Genomic DNA, 13,901 nt, shown 5'->3' on the forward strand with positions numbered 1-13,901 from the left:
GTTCGTATCTCTACTTAACAACCCATGTTGTGTTGGAATCTTTGCTCAACACTGCTCTTATCGTCTTCATCGGAATTGGCCAGACCATCTTCAAAGTCGCTGCATATTTCCGTACGTCGCAGTGACTGCCCTGGATGCCCGTCTATATCCAGAATCTTGACAATCTGCAAGCCAATGGCATCCAGAAAGACGGAAATCTTGAGGGCCATAGACCTCAGCTGCAGCATTTCCGGTCTCAAATCTCGGGCTTCACGCAGCAGCAATTGATTTCGTTCGCTCTCTGATACCGTGTTGGGATTTGACTGGTTTTCTAAATCTATGGTGTACATCGACTTGCGTTCACGGAAGTTCCTCTGCGAAAGACGATTCTGTAGGCGTCTAGACAGCATGGTCCGTATGTCGTTGATGTCTACGACGTGCCATCAGATATCATTGGCAGCTACATCTCTGGTACCTTTGGCTTTTAGTGTTTTCGTCGAGAGCGGTACGGTCCTGTTTCTCTGGGATGTCTAGGAATGCATTCTGCTTTCTGCCAGGCCGAGTCATGTCGCGTGTAACGACTCAAGCTCCTGAGTCTTTTGTGATCGTAGACGAATTTCATCGAGATTGTTTCTAATCAAGGCTGTACATTCTCAAGGTTGACTTCGAATCACATGGAGCAATTAGATTCTAAGAGCCGAGGTTGTTCATTGTTCTGCGGACCTGGTATAATGTATGGCGCGCGCGGGGTACATGTTATGATTGACCTAGGCCTGCGGGATGGGACAGGGTCAGCGGTGCCGTGGCAGCACAAGAAAGGATACAAGGGTTATGGGGGCTGTTCTCATTGCCATGACTGACAAGCAGACGTCTTGCTCACTAACTTCGGCCGCATACCCCGCATTCCAACGGGATTTGCATTTAGGGGCTACAAATGAACCGAAGCTTGGCTGGATAAAGGCTAGTACTACTATGGGCCCTCGGCACTCACGGACCTCTGCGCTCGGATCCCTCTCCCTGTACTGAAGCTATGAAGTCTGGGGAATGGAGAACTGCTTCTCCATTGGGCGACAGACAGACTGAACCTCTGCATCCCAGGGCTGTCCCCGCACACTTCTCTACCTCCCTCACATCCGCTGTCAACAACTTGCTCGACATGGGGACGGACAGCACGTCTTCTCCTCAAAGCCTTGGCGCCTTGACCACAACGCGCAACGATGCCAACCTCACTCGACGCGAACGAAAGAGGGCGAGCGATCGTATGTCCCAGCAGGCATCCCGCGCAAAGACGAAAGCATATATCGCCCATCTCGAGAGGAGTGTGGCAAGGCTTACAGAAGCCCAAAGTAATTCTGGGCCAACTGTTTCTGAACAACTAAGACAGCAGTTCGACGAGATTGCCAGCCTGAAACAAGCTTTGGCTCAGATCGCCAAGCTTGCAACCAATTCGATCTCAAAGCACCAGGTTGATGACGACTCAGATGACCGCACTTCTGCCACAAGTAACGAGAAGGGATCCAGGCATGTCCCAGAGGCGTACAATCCAGCATGTCACCCCCATCAAGAGTCACTCGACCGTCTATACCCAGCCCTCGATCTCAACTGCGGCGACAAGCAGCGAGATTATTTCCAAGCTTTCAGCCAAGCGCTCGTTACAATAGAGAGCGACGCGATTGGGCACGCTTTCTCGGACCCCGAGATCGACGACGACATTAATATCAGGGCGGTACTGGACGGTTGGGATGCTGCGAGGGCCAAGAACCCATTCGATATAGGCTGGCTGATGTTACAGACTGTCGATGAGGGTTTTCTCTGGCGCAGCGGGGCAGTGGAAAGGATGGGGATGCTCCGGGTGATCCGATCAATGCTCATGGTACTAGCCCATGCCAAATACAGCTCAGGAGTGTGTGCTAAGAGGAAGAACAGGTCAAACTGAACCCACAACTTCCATCGAGCAGGAGACCCCCTGCTTACATGAATCCAAGGTGCGCAAAAGGCAAACCCCCGTGTGTCGCGCGTAAGCCATTGCTGATCAAGATAACCAATAGTCCATTGCAATCTCAGACGGAGCATTCAAGGCTGGTCGATTACTTCGTATGGTGAACAATCCCTAGCCAAGCTATGCCTTCGTACTCAAGATCAGGTCCTTCTGACAAATCTAGGCCCGAAGTGCGCGATTACCTGATTCTTTTTGGCATCAACTACGCGCCCGAGAGTCTCGCGGCCCAGTTCGCGAGCGATATTGGATTCAGATGGACATACGACCTGAGAGATACCTGCCGGTATCAGCCCGCGAAAGGGGTATATAGTTTCTCCGAGGATTTCAATCAAGCATACAGGAACCTGGACTCGTGGTATATGAAGTCTACCGTTGTAACGAGCTACATACCGCCGTTACCTTCCAATTTGTTGTGTGCTTGGTCAGATGATGATGACTGGCTGAAACATAAGACTGGCGAGTGTCAAGTATCTCCTAATTCTCCTCCTCATATCGACGAAGAAGGAGAACAAGACTGGCTACTACTGACAGCAATGCTTGACGATATTCCTAAGTAGAAAATACAATAGTGATCTACTTTAATTAGAACGAGTCACTCGAGCTTATATGTCAAGGCCTAATCGTAACATTGTTCATCCAATTTGCTTTTATCTTTGGTTTCTAATCTCAGGTTTGTTACCGAACATCATATCTACTGCATTCATCACTGCGTCCCTGATAGCCGGACAGAGACTGTCTTGATGGTCGTGTAGCTCTCCAACACAGCTGCTCCCAGCTCGCGACCAATTCCACTTTCTTTGTATCCGCCAAATGGAAGCTGGTGATGAATAGTATTATACTTAGCGCGAAGAAATGTTAGCAAAGAACAGGCGTTGAGAAGAGCACGAACCTGATTGACCCAAACGGTGCCAGTCTCGAGGAGATTAGACACGTTGAGAGCACGATCGATGTTCTTGGTATGTACTCCGCTGGCAAGGCCATACGAGGTTGCATTCGCAGCCTGGACTACCTCATCTTGGGTTTCAAACTTGGACACAACACATACTGGCCCAAAGATCTCGTCGCGCATGATCTTCATATCCTGAGAGGCACCGGAAAAGATCGTCGGCTGGACAAAGAAGCCCTTTTCGCCCCAACGAGAGCCACCAGCCTCAATCTTTGCGCCGTCGTCCACACCGCTCTTGATGTATCTACTTACAGTTGGTCTTAGAGAAACGTGAAAAGGGATGGATATCACGTACCCTAGAATTCGATCAAACTGAGCCTTGGAGGTCTGCGGTCCGTGGAATGTGTTTATGTCGAACGGATCGCCCACTGAAATCAGGGCTACCCTAGCCCTAAGCGCGTCCAAGAACCTGTCGTAAATTCCAGCCTGCACGTACACGCGCGAGCCGGCGCAACAGACCTGCCCGGAGCTATAGAAGATGCCAAATGTAACCCACTCTACAGCTGCATCAAAGTCTGCATCATCAAACACAATATTGGGGCCTTTACCGCCCAGCTCGAGGGTCACCGGCTTAAGATTGGACTTGGCTGCAGCCTGCATGATAGCGCGCCCAGTCGTGGTCGAGCCTGTGAATGATATCTTGGCAACGTCCATGTGAGAGGCAAGGGCGGCGCCGGCCACGGCGCCGAAGCCAGAGACGACGTTGAAGATACCGGCTGGGGCTCCCGCTTGCTTGAAATAGTCAGCTAGCAGTAAAGCAGACAGTGGCGTTAGCTCTGAGGTTTTGACAACGACGGTGTTGCCAGTTGCAAGAGCTGGAGCTATTTTCCAGGACATGAGGACAAGAGGTGCGTTCCATGGGACGATTAGTCCACACACGCCAAACTACACAAAACGATTAAAGTTAGCAAATATGTCGTTCATTTGGGATGCCGAGCACATACCGGCTCGCGCTTGGTGAAGTTGAAGCGCTCTGTATCAACATCAATCAATTTACCTTCCATCTTATCGGCCCAACCTGCATAGTAATTGAAGACGGAAACGCAGTGCTTGACATCTCCGATCGCCCACTGCTGAGCCTTGCCGTTGTTGAGCGTCTCAACCTTGGCCAGCAGGTCGAGGTTCTTCTCAATCAGATCGGCTACTTTGCGCAGCAACTTTCCCCTATCTTCGGGAGTTGTCGTACGCCATGGGCCTTTGAATGCTCGTCGCGCGGCTGCTACAGCCAAGTCAACGTCCTCAGTCCCGGCTTCAAAGACGTTGGCGATGACATCCTCGGTGCTGTCCTGGGTATCAGTACTGAGGGATTGCGTGGTTCTGGTTCGCGTACGTAGGATTAACCTGTATCGATTAGCAGCCGGCGCAGCAACAATATTCTGAGAAGCAACTTACAACTTCAAAGGTCTTGTCATTTATGCTTTCACGAAATTCGTTGTCAATGAACCTTGATACTGTAGTTTAGACCGATGCCGTCATGGACAGGAGGAACACTATCATACAGGCCTAAAGGCTGATTGTAGCTTTTGCCGTCTGGGAGGCATATCTCAGAGGTCAGTGGCATCTTGTGTTTCGTAGCGGTTGGATTATGTGGCGGCAGAGGTCTAGGAAATAACGTAGAAGGTTGAGATCATGTCAAATCTCCATTCTGGTTACTTGGCAAATCCATCTGGTTTTGCGGAAACACTTATATTCACTCGCTATGAACAGGGAGTCAGTATCAACTGTATTAGGCCATTCCTCTCAGATGGAAGCTCTGTCACGATGTCCATTGGCTTACTAATGTACAGCCTCGGTTCCTTAGCACTGACTACTGATTTCTGACTCGCACCACGCTAATGTGGTCAGGATGGCAGTGCGGGGATGCATGATTGACACGACTTGACCTTTGCCTGTGACCTACCCCGCTGGGCCGAGGCAGCAGACAGAACATAATGTTGGCTAAGTCTTTGGTTTGCTACGCTCAATGCAATGCAATTTACAATCGTATTGGATTGAAGAAACTGACATCTTTGCCTCAGTAACTGCTCCCATAAAACCGTGTTTTCATTCGTCCAACTTACATCTCTGAGAGCACAAAGTCAGCACAGACTAAGATAAAGAAGCAACAAAATACCAAACACACCACGATACAGGCCTCTGATCTTAAGGTAGTCCCGCTTTCACTTGAACGTAGGTTTCGACAAGGATAGCTTCCATAATGGCCATCAAGGGACCCGAGATCCCCAAGCAGTACAGAGCTGTGGTATACGATAGCCCCGGCTCCATCTCGACCAAGATTGCGACATTGGACACGCCGGAACCTGGACCAGGTGAGGTACTGATTAACATGTGAGCTACCAATAACGTCAGATACGTGCACCAGCTGATACTGACCTGCACAGGACGCATTCCGGTGTCTGTCACTCGGACTTGGCTGTCATGACCAATGGTGTATGTATCTTTGTGCCTGGAGCTGTGCTCCCAAGATTAACTTTCACACTGATACAAAGACTGACACTACTCCAGTGGACATCGCTCCCGGCTCCAACGCCCAAGGGCCAGGTTGGCGGCCATGAGGGTGTGGGCAAGGTTGTAAAGCTGGGACCAGGAGTAGAGTCTACGGGGGTCAAGATTGGAGATCGTGTTGGAGTGAAATGGATCGCCAGCTGTTGTGGAAGATGTGGTATGTAATTCACCCAAGATCCCCGCCAACTTAAAGCTAAGATGTTATCGCAGAACCTTGCATTGTTCGCGAAGATGGTCTTTGTTTCAATCAACAGATCTCGGGCTACTTTACTCCAGGCACCTTTCAACAATACGTACTTGGGACAGCTGCATATGTGACGCCCATACCAGAAGGGCTGGACTCAGCTATAGCTGCGCCGATGCTCTGCGCCGGGGTGACGGTCTACGCTGCTCTGCTCCGTAGTCAGGCGAAAGCCGGAAACTGGGTTGTCATCGCTGGAGCGGGAGGCGGCCTGGGTCATCTGGCGTGCCAGCTCGGGTCTAAGGCTCTAGGCCTACGCATCATCGGCGTTGATGACAACAGCAAGGCTGATCTCGTGCGCAGTTCGGGCGCAGAGCACTTCGTCGATGTGAGGGGCTTCTCGAGCGATGAGGAGATGACGACGAATATCAAGAAATTGACAGGTGGCCTTGGTGCTCACGCAGTCATTGTGTGCACGGCCTCCCCGAGAGCTTATGCGCAGTCCATGGGCTTTTTGCGGTTTAACGGAACCGTGGTCTGCGTTGGAATGGTCGAGGGCGACGAGGTGCCAATTGCGGGAGCTAAGCCAGTGCAGATGATTTCACAGCAGTTGAAAATTGTAGGTTCTGCAGTTGGGAATCAGCAGCACGCTATTGAAGTGCTTGACTTTGCTGCTCGTGGTATTATCAAGCCTCACGTGGAGGTTCGCAAGATGGAAGAGTTGACGGCGGTATTTAAAGATATGAAAGAAGGCAAGCTTCATGGAAGGGTTGTTATTGATTTGGCTTGATTACATTTGTTATATCTTCTTAGTCGTATGTGTATATCAAATGCCAAGTTCTCTCTGCTGATTTAAGCTCTCAGCCACAAGTTAAATGCATCCAATGATGCTCTAAGATTAGTCACTGAGTTGACATATTTGTACATATGATTAATTAAAACCAAGAAAGTTCACAAGAACAAACCTGGGCGAGTATTAGCGACGCCAAGACATTAAGGTGTATAAGAATTAATGCTGTGGTGGACAAACCATACCTGCCAGATGACCTGATAGGTCGGGTATGCTGCGTAGCGGATAAAGTCTGCAATGCTGGCAAGCTGGAATCTGATTGAAAAACAGTGTATAAAATATCATTGTTCCGCATTCAAAACACTATTGCGAATCTCAACAGCTACAAAATGTACTTCAAGAAACGACCCCCACGATGACGATAGACATAGACTGCTGTAGTCAATGCCGAAAGAACTGTTATCGAAACGAGTTGTTGGGTACTAAAACGTGTCTCCTCCACGACACGGCCAATACGCTCCTTGCCAGTTGGAAGAGTCTCCATCCCGTCTCCCTCGAGTTCGTAATCCGACCAGTCAACCTTGGACAGCAGTTCCTGGTATTCCACCACAGTTCCGCTCCAATTGTTGGTGACAAGTCCACTGTCTGTCTTATACCAGCTACTACACCTGGGGTCAGCGAAAGTAGAATTTCCCAGGCTCCTCTGCAGATCTTTGTTCCATTCTTGGACCCTTGATGCTTTGGGCATGACAGATAACTTCCCCCCCCGGGCTCTGCTCCTCAAGACTCTTTTTACTAATGGGACGAGATATCGCGCCTGAGCTTCAATCATGAGAATGATTGAGTTATGGCCCAGGTTTGTGTTGGGTCCGTAGAGCATTCCAAAGTTTGGCAGGTTATCTACCGTGACGCCGTAAAGAGCAGATGCACCGTTTGCCCATTTGGAACTGAGAGTCTGGTCACCCACGCCTTGCACGTGAATCCCATGCAGAAAATCCTTGGCTTGGAAGCCGGTCGCAGAAATGACAAGGTCAAGATCAATCTTTTTCTCTTGTGATCCTTCTCTCACAACGACGCCGGTATCAGTCATCCTGTCGATATGTCGTGTCTCAAGAGTAACATGTGGCAACCGCAACGTAGGATAGTAATCATCGCTGAGCAGAATACGTTTACATCCTGGCGGATAGTTCGGTGTCAGTTTCTCCCACAGATCTGGGCGATCAGGGAGCTGAGTCTGCATGTGCCGCTTACAGACAGCGCTCATGGCTGAGGAGTCGGAGGAATCGGCGTGATTGACAGCTTGATAGTAGGATTCGCGAGCATCCATTATCTCAGCCCTTACCCGACTAAGAACTGCGGGCACATGACCAAATAGAATCTTCTTCCATCGTGGAATTTCCGCGTCGAATCTCGGCATCAGCCAATTCGGTGAGCGTTGAAATATGCTTAAATGAGAAGCGACCTTTGCGACTTCAGGTGCGATTTGAACGGCGGTAGCTCCTGAGTAGATCGTCAGACTTGGTTTCTCTCTATGGTATATAATTCAAAGACCTACCGTTGCCAATTATGCCGACACGCTTGCCAGCAAAGTCATAGCTCCAGTCCCAGCGAGCGGAGTGCATGACCTTTCCCTGGAAGCTTTCTTGGCCGGTGATTCTGGGCCAGAATGGCTCGTTCAGCTGACCAACTCCGGCAATCAAGAAGCTTGCCTTCATTGTGTATCTCGCGCAGAATTCAGCCTCTTTCCCAGCTAGAACCTTGATGCCCACGTTCCACTCATGAGATTCGGAGTCCCATTCTGCAGCCGTGGCTTCTGAGCTGAACCGTACGACTTTGTACAGGCCGTACTTCTGGGCGACGTCTTGAATATAACTCTGTGGCGGAGCCTCGATCAACAGGACATATCGCGTCTAGACAGGGATGTACACTTACAAGAATCTCTTGCTGTTCTGGATATGCTCTAGACCAGCGAGGGTTCTGTGCAAAAGAATACGAGTACAGGTGTGACAAGACTAGGGTCAGCGAAGTTAGTGACCACTCTCCGCGAAGGATTGAATGAACCAACTGTCGCAGCAACATCCTGGATATATATTATCTTTCCACGTCCCTCCAAAGCCTGCGCTCTTCTCGACGATGACGATGTTGCGTATTCCGGCCTCGAGCAACTTGATGGCCATGCAAATCCCTTTGGTACACTCAGCTTCCTTGAATCGTAGCCGAACCACCGACCTTGTTCGAACTTACCGGAGAATCCTGCCCCGATGATTACCACGTCTGTTTTCGTCATGGTGTGATATTTGTTGCTACCGCTGGGGGATTATTGCAGCGTAGTGTGCTCTATATTGCTTCGGTGTGAAACGGTGTCAATAGGTAGTTTGTTCTCCTGGTTGTCCTGGGAAGTAGTGGACTGTCAACTAAATAGCAGCTGTCACCTGAATACCCACTGAATGTATACTATTAGCAACGGACCTAGGCTGCAAATAGATTCGGTAATTTGGCGTATTGATACAAGTTGTAAAAGTGTATGCCGCGGCCGGCATACCGGCATTGTCAGCTCCTTGCCAGTTAGCAAAGTCTAAATGGCACCGCTGTGCGGGGGAAGCCTCGGCTTGGAAATAGCTTGTAAGTGGTATCGCCTGGAATGCAGCTAGGTAGAAGAGACTCTAGCCCTTGCCTATATATTACGAAACAGCTTGACAAACCCCGAGAGTCACCTTTATAGATTTAGGACAGGTTACGTGCTTAAGTTGATACATCTTGGATATAAAAGAAAAGTATGATACATATTACTACTAGAATTACCATAGCCAGCTGATAAGCGTCAAGTATATAAAAGTAGGTTAAGTAAATACCTCACAGTCTGCTTATGTAGTCTTAATAAAGGAGAGCTCGAAATATATAAAAGAACCATTCTAAAATACTTAAAAGTTCCTCATTATAGAAAAACCCATACCAAATCCAAACTTAGCAAGCTTAAAGGCCGCCCAGGTAGCAGTAAACAAGGAGCCCACTAGTATTAACAGCACAGCCAACGCCTTACGATCAGCAGTCCAGAATACCATTTTCTTAGTCTTAGCAAGAGTCCTGCCCTTGCCTTGCTGCTTGGACTCGTCAGAGTTAGGCACGTACTTAAAGTTAAAGGCAGAGCGGTGATCCAGACCGAGTTCTGGGTTGTTGATATAGTCCCTGACATTTCGGCGGAACGACCCAATCTGAGCGCGGTCGAGGACTGGGATGTCACGACAGACATAGTAGACAATCATGAACAACATGCACTGCCCCGCTGCCAGCACCGTGTAGTACCTACTAGGCCGGCCGATGCCCAGAGCGTCAGCGAGAGGGTCGCCATTGAGCCAGCGCGCAGTAGCCTCAAGATACGGCTTACTGGCGTAGCTGGGCGCCGTATCGCTCATGGCGATGATGATATTCTGGGCGTGTTCCTTCGACCTGCTGGAGGGGTTGTATTCGTATAGGTACAGCGACTCCATGATAGCACGCGCCTTGGCCGGCGAAGAGAAGAAGTCGGTGGGCGTGCCCATGTAGTACGCGATAAGGCGCCACAGGGCTACGTAGTCGATTATCTCCTGCTCGCGCATATGGATACCCTGTCGCGGGAGTGACTGCCAGATGATAGTGGCGCAGTTGGCGGCGATGGTGCCGATGGAATCTAGGTCGTTGATGGGGATACCGAGCTTTTCGACGGAGAAATAAGAAGGGCGCTTGGCTGCGAGCTGGAGGATGCGATGTCGAACTGTACCGTGTAGGAAGCGCACCTTCATGCAGCTGGCGAAGCCGCGGCCGCCGAACTTGAGGCTGTCGACACTTTCGGTGACGTCGATAAAGTAGATAGTTGTCTCGAGCATACGGCGGAACACGGTGCTCACGTTAAAACCACCTGTTCGACCTAAGACCTCGGCGACTCGAGCGCCAGCGGTACCTCCGACGAGCGACTGGTATGTGAGGCCGGTGAAAGCAGCGCCGCCATAGCGGTACAGTACGTCTTGGCCGCGTGCAATCTGGTCCCAGTCGACCCATTCGGGCGTGGTGTTTACCTCGTCCCAGAGCTCCTGCAGCTTTGGATGTTCTGTATGGTGTTCGCAGAAGAGCTCGTATAGATCCCTCCATTTCGAGGCCCGTTCCTCTGACTTTGATCCGTCATGAGATGTGCCATTAGAGCTTTGTTTGTCTTGTTCACTCTTGGGGTTCTCGCGTTCAGGCGGATACATTTCATTCAGGAGCACCGCACAGTCCTCGCCCAGTGTATCACAGGAGTGTTTGAGGTAGTCATACTGCTCTGGGGTCTGGTGGTCTTTGGTCCATTTGAATCGATATCCCCAGGCCTCCCGCATTTCGTCTTCATAATTTGTGGCTTCGGGCGGTGTCATTGTTGATACGTGCGAGGCGGTGACTAACTTGGATGTCTATAATGCGGGCGCTGTTGACGGTTGATACAAAGCAGAATCCTAGGCAACTGGGAGGGGGTCTTGGCCTGATATCTACAGCCTCGGTCCCATTGAGAAACCCGACTGCACTGCGAGTCCCTGCACCGTGGTACAGTAGTAATAGCCAGGCCATAGTTGGACGTCCCAAACCAGCGGACAAGACTATCTGGTGCGTGGAACGCGTTGTAGCATTCATGCTTGACGAGACAGGCGCACCTTCGGGGTGTTGCAGGACTGCGAAGGGTGGATGGTAATGTCCTCAGTCGGCGAATTGCAACTTCCCATTAACCAACAGGCATCTACCAGTTCTAGATAGGGTTAGTTACAGCCTTGATAGGCGAGCCCCATGCCGAGTTAGCGTAGTTGTCCATGTCAGATTGTCGGAGTCAAGGCTCCCAAATCTCTGACACGGACAATCTGACATGGACAAGCACGCTAACTCGGCAGTTTTCAGGGGGTTATCCCTAAAGTGGAAATAGCTGATTTTGGTGGACCACCAAGAGTGCGGGGCCCCGCATCCAGACTCCAAGGTCTACAAAGAGCGTTTGAGGAGTTGACCTTTCATCAAGTCAGACTAGCCTGCTTGAGCTGGGCTATCTGGGGTCCCCGCGTTTTGACAGCTTTGGTCCCCTGGTACACAATACGGCGTCCATGTTTAACATTCATGTACTATGTAGTTAAATGTTGCTTATAAGGTCAAGCTTTAGGCTCCAAATACAAGTGATAAATGAGAACAAGATATCTTGTACGACATTTATAATACATTACTCTGATCTTTCAACCTTTATCCTATCTGCCCAAGCTTTGATCCATCTTCTCCTGTCCAGTGTGCATGAACACAGCCATGACCAAGTCCCAAGAAGACGATCATTCTGTCCCCTCTTCGGAGCAGGTTGAGAAAGCTGAACACGGCGGTACTCTGCCCCTCGACGTCAACTACAACACCCATGCCGTCAAGGGAGACGATTCTGATGGAATTGTTGATTGGACTTGGCGCCATGCCATTGCCTCCATCTCACTTGCTGGGCTATACGTAGGTATGTCACTTTTCCCACTCCTCTCAATCAAACCACCCTGTTAATATTTGCTAGGCGCCCAGATTCCGCTTTACTTTGTTGGTGGCTCCCTCACCTACATCGTGAAGGACATCGGATCGGCCGAAAAGTCCTCGTGGCTGCCCATCGCCAACACCCTGACCATTGCCGTCGTGGCACCCTTTGTCGGATATCTCCAAGATCTCTTCGGCCGACGCTACATCTCGCTCGCGGGCGGCGTGACCATCCTTGTCGGAGTCATCCTCGTTGGCACAACCCACACTTTTGGCCAGGCGGTTGTTGGCATGTCTCTTGCCGGTGCTGGAGCTGCTGTCGGTGAACTCACCGCTCTTGCTGGGTTTGTAGTCTCCTCACTTCCCTTTGCTTAGACATATGCTGACTGATTTGCATGCTGGTAGCATTGCGGAACTCGTCCCTGTGAAGAAACGCGGTTTCTACTTCGCTTTGGTCACCTTCTTCGTTATTCCATTCGTTCCGTACGTCATGTACGGCCAGATCTTGAGCACTTATCACACTTGGAGATGGGGCATGTGGATCTCACTGTAGGTCTCTGCGATGGCATTTGGCATGAACAGGCGCTGATAAGAATCGATCCAGGATATACAACGGCATATGCCTTGCGGTGGTGGCCCTCACATATTTTCCGCAGTCTCATAGAAGAGGCGAAGAACTACCCAAGATGGAGATTCTCAAGTCTATCGATTACGTCGGAGCTTTCCTGTCCATTGTCGGCCTGACTCTCTTGTAAGTGACTCTCGATTCGGTTTAGCTAAGCACCAAAGCTTAAAGCCCGCTTCAAACTGATCTAACACGCTCAAACAGCCTCGTTGCACTTCAGGCTGGCGGATACTCGCATCCTTGGACCTCCGCCTATGTCCAATCCCTTCTTCTGGTCGGCATCGCCATGATCATCACTTTTTGCGTCTGGGAGGCCAAGTTCGCAAAGTGTCCAATGGTCCCAGGTGCACTATTCAAAGGGCAACGCGTCGTTGCGGTAGCCTTCCTGGTGGCCTTTGTCGGTGGCTTGAATTTTTACTCGTCCATAAACTTCTACCCGCTCGAGGCGTTGACGGTGTTCGATCCGGATCCTATTCAGGTTGGTTTCAAGGGTTTGGCCTCTGGCCTCGGCATCACTATTGGCGCCACGGTCATCAATGGAGCACTTTCGTGGTTTAAAGGAAATGCCAGAGAGTTGCTTCTTTTCTCATGCGTTATGATGACTGCCTTTGGAGGAGCCTTGGCCGCGGTGACCCCCGACACTCCTGCTCTGATCTACATCTTTGGCGTCTTTTCAGGCATTGGAGTCGGCGGCGTCCTCGTTCCACCGGCAACCGTTGCAATTACTGTTGCGTAAGTCGGATTTCCCTCAGCATCCCCTTCAGAGCCCATTGCTAACTACCTTGCTCCTATCTTAGACCTGACGAACTGATCGCCACATGTGTCGCTCTGTCCCTCTCCATCCGTGTCGTTGGGGGCTCTATCGGCTACAGTATCTACTACAACATTTTCTACCATAAGCTCAAGCCTAAGCTTCCCTACGTCGTTGCTGAATATGCTATTGCAGCAGGCCTACCAATCACCTCAGCCACACAATTCGTCACTGCCTACATTTTGGACCCTTCTGCCCTGTCGTCTGTCCCTGGCGTCACTCCTGAAATACTGAAGGCTGCAGCTATTGGCAGCCGCTGGGGATATGCATACGCACTGAAATACGTTTGGTTGACAAGCACTGCTTTTGGGGTCTGTGCCATCGTAGCATGCGCCTTTATTGGAAACACCAAGAAGTACATGACTAACCGTATTGCTGCTCGTATTGCTCACTAAAAGAGTTGGCACTAATTATATATTCTGGTTTGAGAGGGGATTTAACTACGGTTAATTTAACACCTTACATGTACACATTCTCATTCTGTGTCATTGAGATGTTAAAAGCTTTGACTATCAGTTGATATGTTTGCACACCCCTTATCTGTGGTTACAGCCTAAACCTTGACCTTATAGACA

General features: G+C 50.2%; 7 protein-coding genes across 7 annotated transcripts; 3 read left to right on the forward strand and 4 right to left on the reverse strand.

Annotated features, from left to right (window-relative positions):
• Positions 1-14: 14 nt before the first annotated feature.
• FMAN_08455 (uncharacterized protein) lies at positions 15-389 on the reverse strand (the record flags this gene model as incomplete). Its single annotated transcript, XM_041835249.1, has 1 exon — positions 15-389. One exon carries the CDS (start codon positions 387-389, stop codon positions 15-17), a length of 375 nt encoding a protein of 124 aa, XP_041685432.1.
• Positions 390-1,009: 620 nt separating this feature from the next.
• FMAN_08454 (uncharacterized protein) lies at positions 1,010-2,535 on the forward strand (the record flags this gene model as incomplete). Its single annotated transcript, XM_041835250.1, has 3 exons — positions 1,010-1,852; positions 1,906-2,078; positions 2,142-2,535. The coding sequence occupies 3 exons, from the start codon at positions 1,010-1,012 to the stop codon at positions 2,533-2,535; spliced, it is 1,410 nt and encodes a 469-aa protein (XP_041685433.1).
• Positions 2,536-2,681: 146 nt separating this feature from the next.
• On the reverse strand, positions 2,682-4,336 carry FMAN_08453 (putative aldehyde dehydrogenase; the record flags this gene model as incomplete). Its single annotated transcript, XM_041835251.1, has 4 exons — positions 2,682-3,168; positions 3,220-3,809; positions 3,869-4,265; positions 4,317-4,336. The coding sequence occupies 4 exons, from the start codon at positions 4,334-4,336 to the stop codon at positions 2,682-2,684; spliced, it is 1,494 nt and encodes a 497-aa protein (XP_041685434.1).
• Positions 4,337-5,121: 785 nt separating this feature from the next.
• FMAN_08452 (putative ADH3-alcohol dehydrogenase III) lies at positions 5,122-6,400 on the forward strand (the record flags this gene model as incomplete). Its single annotated transcript, XM_041835253.1, has 4 exons — positions 5,122-5,252; positions 5,306-5,354; positions 5,430-5,586; positions 5,640-6,400. 4 exons carry the CDS (start codon positions 5,122-5,124, stop codon positions 6,398-6,400), a joined length of 1,098 nt encoding a protein of 365 aa, XP_041685435.1.
• Positions 6,401-6,782: 382 nt separating this feature from the next.
• FMAN_08451 (related to monooxygenase) lies at positions 6,783-8,687 on the reverse strand (the record flags this gene model as incomplete). Its single annotated transcript, XM_041835254.1, has 5 exons — positions 6,783-7,900; positions 7,956-8,286; positions 8,333-8,412; positions 8,466-8,585; positions 8,645-8,687. The coding sequence occupies 5 exons, from the start codon at positions 8,685-8,687 to the stop codon at positions 6,783-6,785; spliced, it is 1,692 nt and encodes a 563-aa protein (XP_041685436.1).
• A 634-nt stretch (positions 8,688-9,321) lies between these two features.
• FMAN_08450 (uncharacterized protein) lies at positions 9,322-10,785 on the reverse strand (the record flags this gene model as incomplete). The annotated part of the gene is made up of 1 exon (XM_041835255.1): positions 9,322-10,785. One exon carries the CDS (start codon positions 10,783-10,785, stop codon positions 9,322-9,324), a length of 1,464 nt encoding a protein of 487 aa, XP_041685437.1.
• A 901-nt stretch (positions 10,786-11,686) lies between these two features.
• On the forward strand, positions 11,687-13,721 carry FMAN_08449 (uncharacterized protein; the record flags this gene model as incomplete). Its single annotated transcript, XM_041835256.1, has 6 exons — positions 11,687-11,879; positions 11,934-12,234; positions 12,296-12,439; positions 12,495-12,641; positions 12,720-13,247; positions 13,313-13,721. The coding sequence occupies 6 exons, from the start codon at positions 11,687-11,689 to the stop codon at positions 13,719-13,721; spliced, it is 1,722 nt and encodes a 573-aa protein (XP_041685438.1).
• Positions 13,722-13,901: the final 180 nt, after the last annotated feature.

The sequence above is a fragment of the Fusarium mangiferae genome (assembly GCF_900044065.1).
Source record: "Fusarium mangiferae strain MRC7560 genome assembly, contig: FMAN_scaffold009, whole genome shotgun sequence".
Taxonomy (NCBI): Eukaryota; Fungi; Ascomycota; class Sordariomycetes; order Hypocreales; family Nectriaceae; genus Fusarium; species Fusarium mangiferae.